This window comes from Polypterus senegalus, chromosome 1 (assembly GCF_016835505.1).
Source record: "Polypterus senegalus isolate Bchr_013 chromosome 1, ASM1683550v1, whole genome shotgun sequence".
In the NCBI taxonomy this organism is placed as follows: Eukaryota; Metazoa; Chordata; class Cladistia; order Polypteriformes; family Polypteridae; genus Polypterus; species Polypterus senegalus.
The window spans coordinates 170,962,640-170,978,528 of record NC_053154.1 but is presented as its reverse complement, the minus strand read 5'-3'; the positions used below and the strand labels follow the sequence as shown (position 1 = coordinate 170,978,528).

The 15,889-nt window shown below is 33.8% G+C and overlaps 1 protein-coding gene across 7 annotated transcripts in view; it reads left to right on the top strand.

Moving 5' to 3' along the window:
- Window positions 1–10,009, top strand: part of LOC120518636 (protein FAM227A-like) — a 32,087-nt gene extending 22,078 nt beyond the window's left edge. For 5 of the 7 annotated variants that reach the window (XM_039741558.1, XM_039741540.1, XM_039741574.1 and 2 more), the window contains exons 9-13: window positions 1,806–1,935; window positions 5,494–5,607; window positions 5,736–5,818; window positions 7,084–7,232; window positions 9,621–10,008. In XM_039741558.1, the coding sequence (XP_039597492.1) occupies window positions 1,806–1,935; window positions 5,494–5,607; window positions 5,736–5,818; window positions 7,084–7,232; window positions 9,621–9,711 (567 nt within the window). In that variant the 3' untranslated portion in view covers window positions 9,712–10,008. Of the gene's footprint in view, window positions 1–1,805; window positions 1,936–5,493; window positions 5,608–5,735; window positions 5,819–7,083; window positions 7,233–9,620 lie in introns of all 7 variants that reach the window. The other 2 variants (XM_039741532.1, XM_039741523.1) reach the window with 2 other exon arrangements.
- The last annotated feature ends 5,880 nt before the right edge of the window (window positions 10,010–15,889 follow it).

The following is a 15,889-nucleotide window of genomic DNA, read 5'->3' as shown; positions in this document are numbered from 1 at the left end:
AAACTGCAGTGCAGAGGCCCTTCTGTGTGACTTGGAGTAGATATTAACAATCAAGACTCAAGATTAAAATTATGCATCAACAAAAGCAGTATTTATAAATGCCTTCAATAATGGTCATAAATCATTCTCAGAAGACATGAACATCACAAGTGCCCCTCTGGCAACTCGTGTGTACAGGTGCCGGTCATAAAATTAGAATATCATGACAAAGTTGATTTATTTCAGTAATTCCATTCAAAAAGTGAAATTTGTATATTAGATTCGTTCATTATACACAGACTGATGTATTTCAAATGTTTATTTCTTTTAATTTTAATGATTATAACTGACAATTAATGAAAGTCCCAAATTCAGTATCTCGGAAAATTTGAATATCAATTAAGACCAATACAAAAAAAGGATTTTTAGAAATGTTGGCAAACTGAAAGGTATGAACATGAAAAGTATGAGCATGTGCAGCACTCAATATTTAGTTGGGGCTCCTTTGGCCAGGATTACTGCAGCAATGCGGGGTGGCATGGAGTTGATCAGTCTGTGGCATTGCTCAGGTGTTATGAGAGCCCATGTTGTTCTGATAGTGGCCTTCAGCTCTTCTGAATTGTTGGGTCTGGCATATTGCATCTTCCTCTTCACAATATCCCATAAATTTTCTATGGGGTTAAGGTCAGGCGAGTTTGCTGGCCAATCAAGAACAGGGATACCATGGTCCTTAAACCAGGTACTGGTAGTTTTGGCACTTTGTGCAGGTGCCAGGTCCTGTTGGAAAATGAAATCTGCATCTCCATAAAGTTCGTCAGCAGCAGGAAGCATGAAGTGCTCTAAAACTTCCTGGTAGATGGCTGCGTTGACCTTGGACCTCAGAAAACACAATGGACCAACGCCAGCAGATGACATGGCACTCCATACCATCACTGACTGTGGAAACTTTACCCTTGACCTCAAGCAACGTGGATTCTGTGCCTCTCCTCTCTTCCTCCAGACTCTGGGACCTTGATTTCCAAAGGAAATGCAAAATTTACTTTCATCAGAGAAGATAACTTTGGACCACTCAGCAGCAGTCCAGTCCTTTTCGTCTTTAGCCCAATCAAGACGCTTCTGACGCTGTCTCGGTTATCCCTATTGCTTGTACACTTTTTTTCTACCACATCTTGTCCTTCCCTTCGCCTCTCTATTAATGTGCTTGGACACATAGCTCTGTGAACAGCCAGCCTCTTTAGCAATAACCTTTTTTGTCTTGCCCTCCTTGTGCAAGGTGTCAATGGTCATCTTTTGGCAACTGTCAAGTCAGCAGTCTTCCTTATGATTGTGTAGCCTACAGAACTAGACTGAGAGACCATTTAAAGGCTTTTGCAGGTGTTTTGAGTTAATTAGCTGATTAGAGTGTGGCACCAGGTATCTTCAATATTGAACCTTTTCACAATATTCTAATTTTCCGAGATACTGAATTTGGGACTTTTATTAGTTGTCAGTTATAATCATCAAAATGAAAAGAAATAAACATTTGAAATACATCAGTCTGTGTGTAATGAATGAATCTAATATACAAGTTTCACTTTTTGAATGGAATTACTGAAATAAATCAACTTTGTCATGATATTCTAATTTTATGACCGCCACCTGTATAAATTATGCCATAACTGCCATCTATGTAGGAGCTTAGGGGTAACTGTGGGTGCTCATTTGCCAATTAATATGGGGGGGTGTTTATGCAGAGTTGGTGCCCATGAATTATGTTATAATATTCAGATTAGAAAGTACTGTACTGGTTGGTCATGATGTCTCATTCCTGTGTGTCTTTCCTACAGGGGTTTGCATACACATTGAGCCAAGCCCTCTACTGCTGTTTCTGTCACTGCTTCCCACAATCCTGGCGCCAGTTTTGTAGTAAAGATTTCCTTTTTCATTTGTGTGATATTTCATTTCAGTGGACAACTGGTGAGAAACACTCATACATGATCTTTTATATCATTAAGGTGATACTAGAGTGTTAGAAATGTTTCTGTTCAGTAAATTAGAATTTATTTGAGAAAAGTTTGTTATTTTTCAATTTTTGTGTGTGAGGTGGCAGCTGGTAAAAAAAAAAAACTTACTATAAATTCTAATATCTGTAGGCTATTTACATCATATTTCACGAATGTCTGGCAAAAAAATTAAGCTTGGACTCCCAGGTAACTATACAGGGCAAATTAGTGCCAAGGTTTGGCTTTAAATCAGGTCTGCTGTTGGAAGAATTTAACAACATAGCACAGCTGGGAGGTTTAGGATCAGGAACGAAAACCTTTTTTTTTCTTTTTCTAAGTTTTTGGAACTACTTACTTTATATTGTAACAACATTGACTCTATTATTATTTAGTCTAATGCTACTGTATATTGGGTTTTAATGGACAAATATTTTCTGCTTAGATTACTAGCTTTAAAACTAATTTACATAGTATAATACTTTATATATTATAGTACTATTTTGCATTTATTGTTTCTTTAATACATTTTATGCTTTTGTTTTATTTTTACTTATGAATTTTTATTTTTTTATTTTGTAACTGCACTGCTAGCATAGTGCATTAAATGTATTTATTTATTAATCAATTTCATTCTTAAACTAGTTTTATTTATATTGTATAACCTAATTAAATGCACTTGCATGTTAATAATTATAATAATACATTTAATTTATATGCTGTAGCACTTTTTTGTAATGTTTTCATTATATCCGTTTCATTTTTATTTAATGACAGTTTAACTTTTGCTGTTTATGAATTATTTTATATAAATATTTTACAATTTATTTATTTTCTCTATAATGACTGCAGTGTGTTCCCATTTATCTTTTGACTCACTTTACAAAGTCACTTTTTAACATTACTGCTGCAGTTTTGCATTTAAGGTTTTAATCATTTAGGTCCTGCAATTACTAAGCATTTTTGTGAATTTGTCATTTTTTTAATTCAGTTCCTAATGTCATTGTTTACATTTTAGAATAAGTTTAATTTAGTTTCTTTTTTTGTGGCAACACAGTGGTTATTACTGCTGCATTATAGTTAAATTTGCAGCTGGTTGGGTGGATGGATTTTTACTTTTAGTTTGGAGATGAATTCAAAAATTCTCTATCAAATTCAGATTCTGACTCTTTGATGTTCAGAGAAAAGTTGATTTTGGGCCCAAATACAGAGATAACTTTCAAAAAAACAAGTTGCATTGCTTTAGTCTTGTTACAAGCTCCAGGCCTATTGTTTTTGGTTTAGTTTGGTCCAGAACTTATTTCAGTATGTTTCAGAAACTGTTTGACCTATGTCAAACAATACTGTAGAAATTGTTTTTAAGTTTTGGAAACTTCTTCATTTAGACATGTGACCAGAACAACTGATTTGCAAAGTTTTTGCATGAGTAGTTTTTGAGATAAATAATTTATTTAAATATGCATGGAGGTACATGCAAATGCGCATACCCACCCCAACACTCTGAAAGAAAATGAAGGTAGTTAACAGTTTGTTAAACATACCAAAGCACATGTTGGATGATGAAGAGAAAGAAATGAACACACATAAGCACGCGTAGATCTGTAAAGGTCAATGTGCGTAGAGGCATTAAGTCACCCCTGACCAATCTATATGTGCAGCTTGTTTACCTTATTCCACTAAATATGTTTAGTTTCAAATGAAATATTATTGAAGTTGTTCACTTGATTCAATTTCCTGGATATTTTTACTCTACATTTATTTGTGTATATAATGAATATTCTATATGTTAATGTACTTGATTGTACATAATTGTACAGTAATTGGTTATATAGCATTGTAAAAAAATTTCTGTTGAGTGATTTGGACCATTCGATACCAATTTTTCAATTCCATTTCTTATATCATTAGTTTGTTATACAGGGTGGTCCAGATCTAATTATGCAATTATAAAAAGACGAACACATTGCACCCGCTGTTCAACTGACAACCGTCTCCCCGCCATTTTGGAATGAAGGGCAGGTGCTGCCATCTATTGCCAACAAAAATATTTTTTGCGAATTCTGTATGTAATAAACTTAATAAGTTATAGCATAATGAAAATTGCATAATTAGATCTGGACCACCCTTTATTTATGATGTTTGTTCTAACACATTTTTTTATTTGTATTTTTTTTATTTGTTAATTTGTATTTGTCATTTGCAGGTTTATTTTCCTAATATGTATCTGTCTTTTATGTATCTTATTTTTATATAGATTTTCATGTTCACAGCAGGTGTACAGTATTGCATTTTTGTTTTTCTGCTTTTTCTGTTAGTTTTAGCTATATGATTTATTTTTTAACTTGTTAACTTTAGAAGTTCACAGTGCCATTGTGTTGTGTGTAATGTTTGGCAAAATTTGTTTGTTTTTTGCCTTAATTAATACCTCTGATGGCCATGTAAGATAATCAATTTTGACTTGCTTTTGTATATATACTATGTTTTTTTTCTATCAGTCCATCAATCCATCCATTATCCAACCCACTATATCCTAACTACAGGGTGACAGGGGTCTGCTGGAGCCAATCCCAGCCAACACAGGGTGCACGCCCACACACACACACACACACACACACACATGCACACACACACACCAAGCACACACTAGGGACAATTTAGAATCGCCAATGCACCTAACCTGCATGTCTTTGAACTGTGGGAGGAAACTGGAGTACCTGGAGGAAACCCACACAAACATGGGGAGAACATGCAAACCCGGGTCACCTAACTGTGAAGCAGCAGTCCTACCCATTGTGCAACCATGCCACCCATGTTATTTGTCATGATTTTTTTTTGCTCTTCATTTACCCTTTTATACTATCTTAAGTCCCCTTTAAACTGTTGCTTTACTTAGGGATGCTTTTGTAAAATTCCTAAATAAAATGAGTAAAAAAATAAAAAATATGAGACAAGTAAAGTAATTAAAGATATGTGCATGTACAGTTTCAAACCAAAATGGCAAGAAAGTATACCTTGGAGCTAATAGTTTATTTTCTGATGCTCTGTGATTTTTGTGTACTCAGTGAAATGTTTTTGATTTTTTTTTTACTTGTAAGGTACATTCAACTGCATTCATTTCACTGTGATGCTCAAAGCATTTATTTCAAATGAATTATTTGTTTTTGCACCATAGTCTGCAAAGCTTTTGTTATTAATTCACTTTGCTAATTTACTTGTCAGCAGACTAATAACCTGCCAGTAAAATATAATAACAGAATTTTGAATGTATTTCTCAGTATTCCCATAGGCTGATAAAGTATTCAAAATTGATAATAAACTTTAACACTTTCACCTCCAGAATGTGCTGAAAATGACAATTTCAACAGATAACTGAGAGAAAGCAGTTCAACATTCCTTGCCTAAAAGCAAATGTTTACACTAAAGATATGAAATAAAAATACTAAGATATTCTTAAATAAAGATTTTGACATCCTGAAGAAATGTTTATTGCTTGAAGAAATAGACTATTATTAACATGATTGACATTATTTTCCAGGGATCCATCCTTCTCCTGGTGTTATCAACGGCTGGAATTTACAAGCTTTAGAGCCTGCGAGTGTCCTTAAGGAGAGGATGCTTCCAGGTAGTGACACAAGCAGAAGAAAGCCTGGTGAGTGCTTCACTTGACAAGACTAAAAGAAAACATTACAGGTCATATGCTCTGCTGCTTTATATTACTACTATAAATTTGATTTCAGAAATGACAACCCTCAAAGTAAGACTTTTTTACCTTTTTAGGCCATATTAGAATAAAGACTAATTCGGACGTAAGTGTTCTGCACTATCATAATGAGGAAAAAACATCTAAAAGCATCACAAAGGTAAGCTGTGGCATAAAATAAGGAGGAAAGTTTCCATCAGCAGGCAGTGTCTAAACCAGTAACTCACACAGCAGTTTGAAAATAGAGGCAATTTAACAGAAATGCCTTCCTTACTGAGAGAGCAAATTTATTGTGTTTGTTTAGAAAGTTATATATAAATCTCGAGTATTTTGAATTAAGTAATAATTTTAGAAAGGGGTGTACTGTTGTCTTAACTACCAATATAAAAAAAATCATTTGTCACTATTATTTTTTTCCATTTCATTTTGCTCCACCCTGTTTAAATTCTATTACAAATCACTGTATCAATTTCTCTTCTTTATTTTAAGTCTGCATTTAGTCGAAAGTGTAAACAGAAGTAAGAATGATAAAGTGTCTTTCAGATGAGTAAATTGTGAGTGTGTTTTTCAAAAAAACTTTCAGAAAAAATAAAATAAAAATAAAAACATCAGTAATATTAGTATAAATGTTGTGGTTTAGTTTTAGGTAAACAACCAGTGAATTTATGTATATTATTAGGAGGGTAAAACATACACCTGTTTATTTCTGCTTTAATAGGCCGAAAACAAGCTGTTCTAACCAAGGCTGGAACTGGTCTTTGTTTTTGTAAAAGCTAGTAGTAGTCAATAGGTGAAGGTTATTTCTCAGAAAGAAATGTGACCAGCCAATACTTGGTATTTACTTAAATTATTGGTATTTATTTATTTATTTAATTACTTTGGTATAATTGGTATTTACTTTAATTTCATATTTATATAAATTGCCACTGGAAAAAGTTGTGCCTTGTAGGGCATATCTATTAATAATTATATATCTATCAATTCCAAAGCTTGATTAATGTAGTGTGCAGGGCACACTTGTACACAAAACACTTAAACTCACACACTCACTTGCAAAAGGCTAGTTTAGAGTTGACAATTTAATCTAATATGCTCATCTTTGTTATGTACCAAAAATGAACTTGCATACATTGGAGGAAAAAAGGCAAACTGTGGTTAGGCATAGCTTTGGCCAAAATGTCAGCAGGTTACTTAGCACAGTGCCACTGTATTGTCCAAAATGTGTGTGTGTGTGTGTGTGTGTATATATATATATATATATATATATATATATATATATATATATATATATATATATATATATATATATATATATATATATATATAAATGATCTTCTAAAACAATAATGATGTTTTTTTACTGATGGTGCAGAACATATAGTGTATACTGCTGAAAACATATTTCAACAATATATTTTTCCTTAGCCTTGGTCGATCTTCCCTGCCACAAAATTCCAAAGAAGCACTTTTAATATATGTGGCCATAGCCCACTGATGCAGCACTACCTAAGAAGCCAGAAGGCAGATATGAAGGCTGGCATGGATGTCCTGTTGCAAAGAACAGAGATTGTGCAATATCCTTAAAATGCTATATAACTGAGGTTGTGAAGGATTAAAGCCATATGTTTGTTATGTGTATTGTTGTGGGAAACAAGTTAGCAGTTTATCTTGACTGCTCATGGTATGAAATTCATAAGGCCAGGAATTCTTTTTTTCCACTATTATGTAGTAACTAAGATGATAAACAGTTCACAGTGTTCTATAGTGAAGCCAGTGAGCTCCCTTGCAAGGTAAAAGCAAAGCAGAACCACCAGAATACAGCAAATGAATCATTATAGTGTTAAAGGGACACAGACTGGTAATGATTGTAGGAAGGAAATAGCATATTTAGTGCATGCTAATTGTGTTATTTAGTAAAGGTGACCATAAAGTATATCAAATCAAAAAAAAAGTATTTAACCAGGGGAACACTAAGTAACAGAAGTTTTCCAACAGGAAGAATCCAGATCAATTAGTCAATCTTTGTTTTGTGCACAGATTCACAGAGCACAGCATCAGAAGATGTTTTACAAGGCAAATGAGTACATTTCAGTTTAACAAAGTATTACATTTTGAAGAGCTAGTACAGTAAATTAATAGTATGAGGTTATAGTACAGATGGGCATAAATCAGTACAGTAGGTATGGAAGAAGCAATTAAGTACAGTCAATTAGAATTTAATAAAGAAAGATTACCTTTTTAGTGTAATTTAATTTCTCTACAAACGTATATAGAGAATAAGTTTAAAATAGTAGTAGCCATGAAGATGAGTAAGTCTTCATGGAGAGTAAGCTTAATGAGTGAAGTAGTGGAAAAGGTGGACATTAAAGCCTTAAGGTGCCGACAGGTTGGAATGACAAAACAAATATGAAAGGTAATCTAGTGTTTTGAAATTAACTCCAATATCAAAGTTTTTAAGATAATCTGACTTCAAATATGGATCTGATGTTTAATTGGATCATTTGTTTTAAATCAGAACTGTGGCAACCATATTATGTTAATACTTCAAGTAGGCTATGAATTGTAGAAATCCTGCTGAGAACTGAGGAAAGTTGGTAATTATATTTTTACAAGAGAGCAAATATCGAATTCTGCTATTGTTCCATGGGTGATTGAAATAAAGATGTCCTTACATCAGCAGTAATGTTATTTTCAAAACTCAGTTTTGTCAGAAATTACTACAGTGGATATTCAGAAAAGCTTACAGGAACAGAAATGTAAGATGAAAGGCCCAAGCTTTTTAGCTCTTATCAGTTGGAAGATATTAGACATAAATGTCATATTACTGAGGAATGTTGTGATCATGTCTGTGATGTGTATGATAATCATTCAGGAGTTCTCTTTATGCAGAGTTGACCATTTATAAATACTGTATTAGTGCAACAGTTGATTGTGTTGGCAAATCAATCATCCCAGTGACAAAATCTACATATTGAAAATAATTGGACTAAGCGTTGTTCATTGAGACAGAACTGAAAGATAGAGGCTACAAGAGAGTTTAATTTGCCATCTAACAAAATACCTGTATTCATCCAATTAAAAGGAGGTGCACATTAGAGATAATCATCTACTAGGAGGTCCAGTAGTCTTTTCATCAGTCACTTCAGGAGAGATTTATAGTCATTAGTATTTAAAGGCAGCTGTAGAGTCAAGCTGTGGGAGATCTATCATTGGACACAAGGAAGAGATTGTTTTCAGTGTGTGCAAAGGTGATTTCAATTTCTACCCTATAATGCATGCAGCCTTTGACCATTTTTTGGTGCCATATCAACCTGAAAGTACCCACTTCTTAATTCATGATAACTTAAACATTATATACCAACAATAATTCTAGCTGTAGTCATGTAGTTAGTTTCTGCGTCCTGCTAGGCAGCCTGCAAAAAATGTAATGTCCTCTAATTGATAAGAGCCACCTTATTGTTAGTAATCGCTGCATAGCATATTATACTTCCCATACAGAGTCGCACTTATTATGTATTTCCAGGAAGACTAGTAGTTGTTGGGCACTAGCATTCTGTGATCTGTGATTGTTGAAAAAATAGGGCTGTAAAGTGGGTGAGTTTCCTTACATGGAATATTTGTGCTTTTACCTAAGCAAAAGTAATTAGTACAGTGAAAATTTCTTAACATGCAGTCAATACAGGAAAGTTACAATGATGCCTCATTGTATGACACAGCTGAGTTTAGAGTAGGAAGGACAGCTTAAATGTCTTGGTTTTTTGGCTGAGCAGCAGGCAAATGACAGGTAGGTTTTTAGACCTTTGTAGGTAGTCCTTTCCACTATAACTTTCTTTTGCATATAATAAAGTAAAAGATATTCTTCAAAAGTTAATTATGTCTGTATAGGGCTGGGTTTTGAGCAACCCATTACAATGTGCAATCAAAAATTTTATGTGAAAAAATATTTCCTTGACACTTTACACCACAGATTATTCTTTCAGAAAAACTGTCAGGCAGAGTGAGCACTCTCAGGCTTCTGAAGAGAAGTGGATGAGTGAAAGACCAGTCTTTTGACAGTTCCTGGCATACACAGAAAATTTTGCTACAAGAGAGCTGCTCCCTGTACTTAACCCCTTCCTGAAACCCTTCTTTTCTGTTTCAAATCTGCAGATATGTGTAGAATATTTGAACAGATACTCAGTTACAGGCCTTCTACTGACATACCCAAGGCCTGATTTGCATTAGGAGAGCAAAGACTTGCTCTTTGTAGCAGAACCACTAACAATTATATACAAATAAAGCCACTTGTTATTTCTCTTATATCTATCTCCCTGTCTATTATTATATGCTGAGAAAATGTTTTGTGCAGTTACTCATTGAAATAAAAGCACTATTAGGACACAATCACTTAAACACTGAGTTTCACAACAGTTCACTGAGATACGTCATTTTATTTCAGGTGTCAAATACATAGTATTAGACTAAAATAATCTTCTCCTTAAATTAGAAACATTTTGGATGTATACATTTTAATATAAATTTTATGTTTAAATATAAATGGAATTAAAAATACAGTAGCTATATAGCCTGAATGAATCAAATGACTTTTCATGTTTCCCTTTAATGGGCCTTCCTGATAATCCCTAGTGTGTTAGTGTTTTCTGCTTTGGTAATGCATTGTGTTAGGTTCAGCTATAACTCAATGCCCTGTTAAAACACTGGTGTTTAAACAGTGCTACGTCATATAAATAGTAGTTCCCTAATGGAAATTAACTGTTTTGATCATTTCCCAAGTGTTATACGAGCTACACCTCAACATCTCACATTCACTTGTTTTCATCTTTGAAATGCATGGTGCTACACTGAAGCAGAGTACTACTCAAAGTTCCTTGGTTTCACAGAGGTAAAACCAATGCCAAACTATATGAACAGTAGTTTCCTATCAGATTTTCACTGAGTAGAGCAGTTTCACTGAACTAGCTGTCACACTACTTTGTGCTTTCAGTGTGGTCTGTTCTTGCAACACATTGTCATTTGGTTTTCTGACTTATGGCCTATAGGCACATGCTCAGGTAAGCTAGTGTTTGTTTCTGGTTCTTTAGTCATTCCTTTGTAATTTACAATTACATTATTATTGATATTTGACTTTTTTTCTGCATGAGCTATTTTAGATAAATTTGGAATTTTGATTTAAGCCATATTGTCAATGTTCATTTTTCTCCACTCCCTTGAGTTGTTCATGTAACCTCATACCCTTATTTAATTGTCTTTTTTTTCTTTTACTTAGTCATGTTTCACCTGTCTACTTTCAATTATATAAATAATTTTTTTGTGAAATTAATTTTATATGAACAAGTATTTAGTTTCTGTCAATTTTTTTTTTCTTCTTTCTTTGTTTACGTGTTATCATCCATCTATATACTGTACATAAAATAGACTGTCTGTCTTTATGTTCCCTATACAATTCTACATACTTTCACCGATATGGATCAAATTTGAAATGTCTGCTCTTTAGAACCATGTGGACAAGATAGATTACTTTGGAACCCAAATATTTGACTCTGGGGGTCCCAGTGTTTTTTTTTTTCCCCTGAGTGCTGCAGTTCGCACATCTGAATAGACTGAAGGCAGACTAGCAGATGAAGTAACCAGAGCTTAACATTAGTTACCCAGGTAGCACCACATGCTGCATCTATCTACTATAAGAAGGATTGTGACCTTTTGCGGGGAGAGGTTGGGTGAGGCTTGATTGAGAGTGGAAGGGCAGCACAACACAAAGGAGAATCAAAGGTGGGTTGTTTAAGTCTTGCTTTTTGGCTTTTCTTCATAATTTAGGCACTACAAACTGTCCACCTTAAACTAAGACCATGCGTCAGACATGACAGCTTTCATGGTTACAATCCAGGAATCCAATTAGACTTGAAAAAAACATATTCTCAAAACATAATGGGCTGCTTCTATCTACTGCAATATAAAAAAGAATATATTACACTTTTGCAGGGAGGTGTTGTGTGCAGCTTGATCGAGAGTGGAAGTGCAGTGCAACACGAAGGAAAATCAAAGGACAGTTGCTAAACTCCAGCTTTGTCGCTTTTCTTCATAATTTAAATACTACCAACTGTCCACCTTGAACTAAGGGGACGAGTCAGACATGATAATGTTCATGGTTACAATCCAGCAAGGAGTTACTGTAATTCTGGAATCAAATTGAACCCAAAAATAACAAATTCTTGAGCAGAGACATTGATCAAAAGGCAATGTGAATGACAAATGGGACAATGTGCAATAAAAACTGGGTCATCATTTAAAAAGCAAAAACCTTTGTTTTATTTCTCTAACCTATTCTGCAAATATACCTAGCCAACACTTTGGCTAGTATATGAATATTCCATCCATCCATTATCCATCCATCCATTCATTATCCAACCCACTATATCCTAACTACAGAGACACAGGGTCTGCTGGAGCCAATCCCAGCCAACACAGGGTGCAAGGCAGGAAACAAACTCCGGGCAGGGCGCCAGCCCCCCATAGAGTATATGAATATTTCTTAACTTTATTAGAAAATATTGTTCATTGTCCTGAAGTAGAGGGTGTTGCCTTTGAATTATTTGAAGTCTGTGGACTCACCAATTGAAGACCTTTCTTTAAAACTTGAAACTGGGAGTCTGTAGACATTTCCTTTGACTCTGATGTACTCATGTTGGACATCACACTCTGTACAAGTATTTATATTCAGGATTATATTCTGTTCATCATTATTTAATGATTTGTTTTTTTTACCTTTTTTTTCTATTTTTCTACTTTTCAAATTTGTCTAATTCAAAGTTTATGACACAGCTGTTAGGCGACTATACCTATTTCTTTTTAACATTATTAAATTTTATCATTTTGTTTTCATTGATTGTGTTAATTTTCTTTTTTTGGTTTTATGTGATCTACACACTCAATTATATTACCATTCAGTTTTTTGTTTATATATTTGTTTTTTCAGTTTTTTTGTTATATATACTTTTTCATTTGCTTGATTATATATAAAATAATCGGGAAAGCCCCATTTCAGATTTCAAGCTCATCATATGATCTTCATAATCAAAAGAAAAGCAACAAGTCTAAAATTCCACTTTCAGGGCTATAGGTACACAGCAAATTGAGTAGTGTTAAATTAACACTAAGGGTAAAATGCAAACTTTTACAGTGTACATAAGACTACATACCTGAAAGTGTAACATCAGTATATTTGAAATAGTTACATTTTTCAAACTACCAAAGTGCAGTGTTTTCAAAAATTTATATGAGACATATACCTCAATGCAAAGCAACATTCTTTATCTCACTTAATCCAGTTCATGGTCATGGGGGACTGGAGTCTATCCTGGTGGCCCCGGAGGATGCACCAGTTCTTTGCAGAGCCCACTCATGGCTAATTTGAAATCACAACTTTACCTAACCAGTACACCACAGGCAATGTGAAGGATGAACCCATACAGGCACAGGGAAAATGTGCAGACTCCACACAGGCAACAGAAAGGTGCAAGATTAAAGCCTAGGTTCCTGGATCCGTGAAGCATCAATATTCCAGCCTGCATTACCATGTAGAAGAAATAGCAGTTTCTAATTTTAAAATAGATTACTTGTAGTTTTTGGAAATTACAGTAGTTAGTGTTACATCAGTAGTTGTATGACTTAAATGTTACACTGTCTGGTGTACAAATTATATTTCTTACTAGTCACCTGAATTACCTGTTAAATCATTAAGATGCATTAGCACAGTGGACAAAATACAGTATGTAGTTCACTGCACATATGTTTTTGTAAACTATATAATCACAAAAACAAACAGTGTACTGAGTGACTCTACAGGAGTATGTCTTGAGAAAATCTTTAAACATTTACCTTACTTAAAAAGTGTAAAGTATCCCAAAGGAACTGAATGCATTATAAACACACTACCTCCACCACTACATAAGAAAGCTAATATTTCAGTCATCAACCAAAAGAAGGTACTCATTCCCAGTGGTGTAAATTTCACTAGAAAAGTATTATTTTATTTAGGTCAACATTAATTAAGTCAAGTTAAGTTTATTGTGTGTACACTTAACAATGAAATTTGTATTGCATGTCTCCACAGAATAACTGGCAAACATAAAATACAATAATACATAAATGAAATGTATACATAGTATGCAACATATAATTATATATATATATATATATATATATATATATATATATATATATATATATATATATATATAAAATATAAATTATAATATATATATTATAATTATAATTATATGGGCAGTGTGGTACATTGAATAAGGCTTTTGGACTTTAAACCCTAAGGTTGTGGGTTCAAATACCACTACTGGGACTATGTGATCATAAGCAAGCCATTTCACCTGCTTGTGCCATAACTGAAAAAAATAAAACAAAACAAATATAACCAATTGTATCTTAAATGTTGTAAGTTGTCTTGGATAAAGGCATCAGCCAAATAAATGTAAATATATAGAAAGAGAACTTACAACTTATGGTTTCTCTGAACATGCCTTAAATGCCAGCGTCCCTATACTGTTTGCCTGAAAGATGGCTGAGATACTTAATTCTCCATTAGTTTGCAGCGAGTGTTGTATATGTCCTGAACTGAAAGCAGTTGGATGCTGGTAATATTCTGTGCTGCTTTCAACAGCCTCTACAGTGCTTTATCATCTTTAGCCAGGCAGATTCTGTGTACCAGGATGTTATAAAACAATGAGGATGGACTCTACTGTGTATCTTTGGAAGCTTATGAAAACAGACAGAAAATGCAGGCTGCCTTCAGTTGTCTAAGCAAGTAGTTGGGCTGATAATCATTTTTCGTTTTTTGTTTTCAAGAGACAAAATGTGTTGTGCCCACTTTAGCTTATCAGTTATGGTTACTCAAAGAAATTTAAAGCTGCTCAGCCTTTCAAGAACATTCCCTCTAATGTAGCTGTCAATGTGGGCTGCTTTTAGCTTTTTAAAGTCTATGGCCAAATCCTTGGTTTCACTGAGATAAAGATTCTGATTGTTGTCTTGGCACCATTTTTTCAGAAGATAGACCTATTCTCTAACCTGTCTCATTAGCGCTGGTGGCAAGGCTTATTCTGGTCGTGTTATTAGCACAAGACTGGGATTTTAACTCTGGGCAGTTTTCTATGTACCTGATGGATAGATGAAGAAGATACCTCAGACATGTAATCAATAAAGCTCCAAAGCAACAAAGTGAAAACTTTTTTTAAAAAAACTATACTATTCTAGCTAAAATACCACTGGTTTTAGTTACTTTTACAACTATATTTTTTGTAAAATAAATAATAAAATGAGTGTATTTATGAAATAAAAAAATGTATGAAAGTGACTGCTATTTTATCAAGGGAAATATGTGGTTGGAACTTTTTTTTCTAAGAAATTATTTGTCATAAAAAGGTATTACAATCTACTGTATACATAATTACTGATGTGCTGCATGCTTTTAATTTTGTAATATTTGTAGGTATTACGTATATTCATCTTTGATGTTGGATTTAATACTTAATTAAAATAAATGTAAAGTTTTATTGTAATAAAAATAATCTGATTACTTTATTTTTGTCAACACATTATTTTATATTTACACAAAAAAATACACTGATGCAACATACATCCAGAGGGGACTGGGCGGTCTCATGGTCTGGAATCCCTACTGATTTTATTTTTTTCTCCAGCCGTCTGGAGTTTTCTTTTTTGTTTTTTCTGTCCCCCCTGGCCATTGGATCTTACTCTTATTCTATGTTAATTATCCATCCATCCATCCATTTCCTAACCCGTTGAATCCGAACACAGGGTCACTGTTGACTTATTTTGTTTTATTATTGTGTCTTTTATTTTCTATTCTTTATTATGTAAAGCACTTTGAGCTACTGTTTGTATGAAAATGTGCTATATAAATAAATGTTGTTGTTGTTGTTACATGAAATTTAGTGCTCTGAAAAATTATCATTTTTCTGGAAAGGTATTAGTGGCTCGCTTTCTTAATTGAAACAGTTAACTTCCTTCTAAGCTAAAACAAAAGCAGTCTACAATAAAGGAATAACGATTTAAATACACATTTACAACAATACAAAAAACCTCAGCTCGCCAAGCATGAAGAAAAACACATTTTTGGCGATGCCAGTCACGTGGTGTCTCGAAGAAGGGCGCATAACGACGTCTAAATTCGTCTCGCGACGTTTCCTTGGTAGCGACGTTG